The following is a 7,375-nucleotide window of genomic DNA, read 5'->3' as shown; positions in this document are numbered from 1 at the left end:
AATTCTAATCAACAGAATCACCCCCTTCCAGCTTTCATGCGAACATTAAATAGAAGTTGCTGGCTCACAGATTTCTTTATGTTCTCTTAGAAAAGTTACTGCATAAGGTGTTCCCAAACCGAGCCTGTAAATCTGAAGCCTTCTCTTTGAGTTGAAAGGCTTAAAGTGGGTTTTTTTTCCTAGACATTTAGTCCTGATTCAAGAGAAAATCCTAAGCTTCGAACTTCTAATTACTCTGCCAATCTAGCTTATTATTTCCTCCATTAAATTTAGGAAATGAATAAGCAAGACTGACTTCTCTCTGTAGTCTGTCTCTCTTTTCAGTCTAAATCTTACCAAAAAAAAAAAAAACCCGAAACCAAACCCAGTGTTGAAAGAAGTTTCTGTCCTTCTTATGCAACTCTCATTATAGCTCCAGTTACCTGGTGGTATTAAATATTTCAGCAAACATTAATAAGGAGGGTTTTTGAAGCCAGAGCAGTTAGTATTCTTGACCTTTTAGGTCTATAAAAAAAAAAAAAAACTTCAAAAGTTTGCTTTCTTAAAAGAAGGTAGAACTGAGGATCTGGGGCTAGAGATATTTAAGTGTCTAATTTATATAGAAATCAAAGAAAATTAGGTAGATAAGTATCTTTAATGATCTAAGCCAAAATTATTAAATTAGACTGTTTGAAATATTTTGGGTGTTTTTCCTAGTCTTCAGTGCACTTTCTTCAGAAGTCTTACTTAACAAAATCTGAACCAGCCACACCTGAATATCAAGTGCTGAACAAAAGATTTGTTCCTGGCCATTTTATGGAGTCAGAAGGGGCCAACGCAATGGCTCTGTCTTTCCGAAACAGACTTCCTATCCCTTCCCTTCAGAATAGGAAACCTTGCCGTGTCCCACTTTTGGTGTCACCCTATTCTTACCTTCCCAATTCCTACAAGTTTTCCAGCTCTAGGAATCATAGCCTACAGCCTTCATTAAAATAAACAGAAAAGCTCTGTCCCTCCCCTTCCACATTTTTTTAAAATAGGCTTAGCAAGCAAGTCTGCAACCTCAGCGTAACTCTGTGATGTGTAAAGGCTCTGACTGCAGAAAGCTGCCGCCGTTTATTATTCATCACAGGACAAAACAATGTGCAATTTAAAAAAAAAAAATCATACTTCAAAAGCACTTACAGACTATCTGAAGCCCCAACTGATCGGTGACCACAGGAACCAAGCTAAAATAAAAGGTTTTGCACAAATACGGTATAATCTCCTGTATGGTATTATTTCTATCACTGTTGCCCATATTTTCATAGAAGGGCGTAATGACATCTACCCCATCCAATCACACACCATTAGTGAGGAGGGCATGATTAGCAAAAAAGACCTTCTGTAAAGTCACAGCCTTCCAAAGAATATGACAGTAATTGCTACAACTGTAGGAATTAGCATGTGATTCTACAAGCACAGATTTTTATCCCCCAGGTAGCAGTGGCCACTGCATGTGCTGCTATCCCAGGGACACCAGGGCAGCAGAGCTTTAAGTACATCCACAGCAGAAACCCCACGTGGATGCAGATCAGCTGCAAAATGGCATGAATTCTGCAGTTCTCTGGGCAGACGCTGATTAGACAGAGGAACCCTCCTTTACCCAAGTACAGAGCCATTCCCCCTCCTTCCATAAAGCCTGCTACAGAACAAATCCTCCTGCCGTGTTACAAGACTTAAATGTGGTTGAATCTGAAGTTTCAGATAACATTTAGGATAACATTCCCATCTCAAACCAGTATCGTGTCCTGGTGGATTTTTTCTGGCTTGTATGACTCAATTACTCTTAAGTTACTAGAACCACTCCTTAATCAGTTTCTGACCTTCCTCTGAGGGAGGCATAGGAAGCCAAAAACCAGACCTCATAGGGATGTGACAGCAGTGCTCAGAGTTATCAGAAATGCAAGACCTCGTTAGAGGAAAGGTGGAGTCCCTGGTACTCACACAGCGCAGTGGTGAGCTTCTCTGGCTGGTCGTAGTGCACCATCGCAACGCAGAGCGTGTTGAGGGCCACCACGCAGAGGACGATCCAATAGAAGCTCTGAGCTTTCACCATGCGACGAATGAAGAACCGGAACATTTTCTCTTTCCTCCTGAAGTAGGACGAGCTCTCATTCTTCCCACTCTTCAAACTGGCACGGGCAAAAGGAGACCCTGGGACAGAAAGAAGAGTCACCACACCACATCCCAGCAGGCAAAAGGCTGGAGGACATTCCTGGGCACACAGACCCGCTCCCAAGCACCAGAAACACAGCTGAGCAGAAAGCTGGACACATTGACTATGGGCTGAGCAACAGCATCTCGCTTGCAATGACAACATGAGGGATGAAGGCTGGGATTTCAAAACTTCATGAGTGAATGCCCAGCTCCACCATCTAAAGAAAGTGGGCTTCCAACCCTTCACGGCAATCTTGATTGTCCCAGTTTAACTCATAACTTTGGGGTTCCCAGTTGACTGGAGGGACAGAAAGTACCAGGCACAGTGGTATTTCTGCCCATGGTGTGGAGCACATCCTCCTGGAGCTAGGCAGCTGGCAGCAGGAAAGCTGGTCCCTCTTTCCCCTGCTCTAAGGACCCCTCAAAGACCCAGCCCTTACTGAACTGAGTGAAGTCTCCTTATTTTACCCTCTGACTTCATGTATCGCTACAGCAGAGGGCTCAATCTGCCTCCATGTGTCATATTTTGGGCGTAGCTACTCATTTGTATCAATTCTGCCTAGATCAGCTACATTTCGACTCTGGTCTGAAACCCTGGAAAAGAGTCAAATATTTTAACAATAGGAAGCCGACGGAAGAAATTATTTCTAATGTAAGCTCTCCCCCTGTGGCAGCAGGCACTGTTCAAACGAATGATAAAAAGGCCATCTCCGGACAGTGCTGAGGCAGTAGAAATGGGCACACGGCAGTAATAAACACACGCATCCGTTGGAGTTCCTCTGCAACAGCCGCAGACGCTGTTGTGAGCAGGGCAAATCGTGATCACTGCAGGCTGTCCACTATCTGTTCCACGCTGTGCTGGCACCCCTCAGAAATTGCTAGTGAACCTTGTTTCAAGATGGTTTGTGGCAAGGTAATATGGTACTGCCCTTGCCCACCATGGGACAGAGCCTCCCACCGGGTAGGGCTGACCAGGACACACACCGTCTCATCTCGGACCAGGCACCGTGAGAGCAGGTGACTCGCATGGGCTGTCGTTGGAGACAGCTGAGTTACACAAACAAAGTGTTCTGGCTGTGGCAGCCAAATTTTTGAGTGTGCTCGCTTACATTCCAACACTTGGAAGGGGTGGGAATCTCACCCTATTTCATCCTGCAATAACATCGAGCGCAGCACCCATAGAAAGGATGAAGCATCCAGCTGTGACAGCAATGGGCTCTCCAAGCCTCACAGCTAAACAGGAGCGTGCTGCACTGCCTTCCCAACAGAAAGCAAGCTCTCTGCTTTGTTCCACGTTTCTGGCCATCCACCAACACGCCAAATGTAGAGCTGGCCCTGGCCAGGCTTTGAACAAACTCCTTGCAGAAAAGCTCAGTGTGCTGGTTCTGTTAGTTTGATAATCCTTCCTTTGGCAGTTTAAAAAAAAGAAGAAAAAAAGGATCATCATGCTCATCTATTGCTTTAAGACAACAAAATGTCCTACAGGTTAAGATACAGGCTGCACTGTATCATAACACTGTTTAGCACCTTAAGACCTCTCAGATATTCAAGCCAGTCTATACTCAGATTTGCACGGGAATAGTCTGCTGCCCTTTCATCCCTTCTCTACAGATCTTCCCGAAAAGAAAAGCAGCACTGTTTAAACTGATCACAACGTAGAAAACATCCGCTTCTCCAGATTTCTCTGTCTGGCAATCAAGACAGTGTCCTGTGTCTGGTACAGCGTGGAGGGTGGGAAGACAGAAGGAGCCAGCATCTACTGCTGCACGCTTATTAGTGCAGAAAGAAAGGCTGAGAGTTAGGAGGAAAGAAAAGAATAAATATTAAGAACAACTCCAGAGAACAGTCTGGGAAGTGTTTACCACTATATAGCTTTATAATGCAATTATAAGGCTCATTGAGGTACTTGTGTTTGAATTAAAGTGTAACGTGTTCAGTCAACGGCCAGCAAGAGACCTGTCAAAGTCTCTACCACTCTGGTCTGCATCTTCACGTTGCACTCCATAATTATATTGTTAGTTCTTCCACAGCCCTTACGCTCCCATCAGCAAGACATTATAGGAAACCATCCAAAAAAACCTTCACTCAAAAACATATTCTTTACGCATAATTGCCCATATGATCTGATTGTTTATGTTATTCAGAGTTTCAGCCTTTTCGGGAGCCTGCAGAAGTATCTGCTTTATCCATTTCTTCTTTTCTGCCTTGTTCCACAAATCAAAATCAAAACCACTTTTCCCAAGTGGGTGAACCACTCGCAGAAGGTGGAAAGCACTGCTGTTATTTTCCCTGCCATATGCTCCCGAGACAGTTCCCAGCTCTGCATCAGATTATCCGTGAGTCCAGATGCTCTGTCATCCGTTGCCGCCTGAAATGCTGAATTCAAAGATCTGTTTGCATGGCATGGGTGCCCAGAGCCTGAAGGGACTTGGATGTGAATGCAAAGAGCTCATAATTATTGCAACCATGAACAAATGTTCCAAAAATGACCATTCCTTGTTATCCATGCAGGGGTCCGAGCTGCCCAGAATAAAACAAAACAAAAATGCACATGGTTGCTGCATTTTTGCCCTCTTTCAGCAGCAAACTCTCACTGAAGTGTCAGCAGTTTAGCCACAAAACCTGCGGCCCGCTCAGCCCGGGGGATCGTGGCAGTTCAGTGGTGGGTGATGAGGTCAGTAACATGCCAAGCAACACTCATTTCCCGCAACCAGGTCTTCATTTAAAGGGGGGGAGGGGGGGAAAAAAATCCAGCAGCAGCTGTAATCTCTTAAAATGTTAATGCCAAATTTCCAAAGAGCATTTGAGGCACTCATGCTTGCAAGCATACACGGACATGTACTCTCAAACGTACTATTTGTGCTGCTACTCTTATGCATCCAGGATTTGCTGCTTCGTGGTAACTGGGGTGCCAAGACATTTCTTTGGAAGATAATGAGAACATCTGCTACTTCACCAGCAAAACAAAATACAGACTCAAACAACAGGGACAGGAATAAGCAAAATAGCTAACTCCAAAGCGGTCAGGAAGATGTGTCCCCAGACAGAAGTAAAAGCCCATAAGCGAAAGGTCTTTCTGCTGATGTCCAAAGAGCCCCCGTAGATGGGGTGCTGTGTGCTCAGAGCCTGCCTCCCCCGGCAGAACCCAGACCTGCCTCCTGCCTCTCCACCTGGCAGCCTTGTGGGAGGGAAATGGCTCTGTTACCTGCAGAGCAAGCAGAACCTCTGTAGCCCGAGAGCATCTTCTTCGCCAGAGCTGAAGGTACCAAATTTGCACCATCAGCACTACACTATGCAGGATGCCACACTCCACGTTAGAGGAATGTGGATGACTGCATGCACACAGGGGTGTAGCTCCATACCTGGCTTTAAAACTGCAAAGAATTGCTTTAAGATCTTCTTCTAAGGCAAGAATGAGAGAATTAGGGCCATTGCCCAGCGTTTCCCAGTAACCTTTCACATGGCAAAGGCTGCAAAACCACTCGCTGTGCGTTAGTGGCAGACGTGACTGAGTGTCCCCTTCCTCTCCTCCCTTCCACAGACAAGGCTCAGCAGTGTCGTTTGCCATATTGGAGTTTCATTAGCATGAATGAGCACGTTCCAAGCGGAATCACAGTATGGCCAACCCAGCACAGCTTCTCCAAGCGTTTCCGCAGGGCTCTTTTAATGGGTGCAGCATGCAATAGCTGAGCGGGGCAGCCTGGGGGAGAAGGTGAAGCCACAAAGCCGTTTACTCTGGGAGGTTGAGCGCTGCTGCAGGGGCAGTGATAATTCTCTTTCTTGAAACTGCGGCTTCTGGAGCAAAGGAGCCGCTTGGAGGAAACATGACATGAACACGTTTAGGTGGAGATCTAAACCTTGGGGAATGCGAAGCCAGTACTCACCAACGGAGCAAATGTCTGTGAAATGGTCCTCACCTTCTTCAGCATGAATCAGGTCATTTTTGCTCTTCTTTATCGCAGCCCTTTTCAACACTGTGTGCAAATTAAAGAGAAAACGCCCCGTCAGCATTCAGAGTGGATTCTCTCTCCCCCTCCCTTCACTCTGCAGGGCCAGCATTTACTTCCCAATGCCAGCTTAAAGCTCTCACACAAGGGTAAGCTGGAGCAAATTAGACAATCTACAACCTTGCGGGGCCTCTGCTTTCTTCAATGCCAGGGTCATTTATTAATTTAACCTTCTAGATCTTGAAGGTTTGCCAGGCACAGGGCTGCCCACTTACACTTCACCCCGGCAGACGCAGGAGGGGGGGAATCACTGCAGTTACTGGACCACAGCAGCAAGGCTGGGCAGGGTCACTGAATCTTTCTGAGCCCCAGTGGGTTATGAGATGAGTGCTTCTACCCGTTAAAAAGATGAGTGCTGTTTACAGTGTGCACCATTAAGAAGTTAGTGTTTACGGTGCTCGGCTACAGGTTACCACAGAGCAATACCTTAAGCGGCAGAAATGCTATGTCAAGAGCAACTGCCACAAATCACCGAATATACTCTTAACAGCACCCACTGTACAATTCCTTCCCTCTGGGGACGTTAGAAGCCTTTGACAACACACTTTGTCCAACAGCATCTTTTGTGGGGAGGGCAAACATCGCTACACCGTTTTACTCATTTAGAGCGGCACCCTAAGGCTCAGCGAGGTCTGCACCATTCACCCTGTGCACAAGGGGTAAGGCAGGAACAGCGGGGACACCGGTCCTATGACCACCTACCTGCGAAACCTTGAGAACCAGCAGAAAAAAAAAATACGTTGATACAGTTTTGTAACAGCTTCAAGACAGACAGTAACTAAGCACCATTTGCTATCAGCAGTAAGACACCCCACGGTGTGGTGATACATACTGTTCAGTAGGCACACACAGCAAACCCACTCACTCTGCAGCGACTGCCCCGGGGGGGGAGGTTCAGACGAGAGGATCCCCTCACCCTACACAAATTTCCCTGCCTTGACAAGAGAATCGGATGCGCTTCTTCCTCCACAGCTAAAAGTGTTAGTGCTTTTGTCACTTCAAGGAAACACCCAGAACATTGCCCAGGTTCGGAGAGGCTGGAAGAGGAGAGGATGCTCTGAACGTGTGGTCTGGATCCATTTTTTTTGCAAATAACCGCTTTTGCTCTTTTCTTCCCCACCCAGCAGTTGTCCGAATCCTCAGTCCCAGCAATACCAGCTTTGGGGTCCTTCAGACTGCATCTGTCCCAG

At 46.4% G+C, this 7,375-nt stretch overlaps 1 protein-coding gene across 1 annotated transcript in view; it reads right to left on the bottom strand.

The window, feature by feature from the left end:
- CACNA1B (calcium voltage-gated channel subunit alpha1 B) overlaps window positions 1-7,375 on the bottom strand; it is a 304,713-nt gene that overhangs the window by 135,345 nt on the left and 161,993 nt on the right. Inside the window, exons 12-13 of the mRNA XM_035891880.1 lie at window positions 6,063-6,152; window positions 1,966-2,175 (exon numbers count right to left, since the gene is read on the bottom strand). Coding sequence (XP_035747773.1) covers window positions 1,966-2,175; window positions 6,063-6,152 — 300 coding nt within the window. The remainder of the gene's footprint in view (window positions 1-1,965; window positions 2,176-6,062; window positions 6,153-7,375) is intronic.

Source organism: Egretta garzetta, unplaced genomic scaffold (assembly GCF_000687185.1).
Source record: "Egretta garzetta isolate BGI_Z169 unplaced genomic scaffold, ASM68718v1 scaffold143, whole genome shotgun sequence".
Classification (NCBI taxonomy): domain Eukaryota; kingdom Metazoa; phylum Chordata; class Aves; order Pelecaniformes; family Ardeidae; genus Egretta; species Egretta garzetta.
This window is presented reverse-complemented; position numbering and strand designations above follow the sequence as displayed.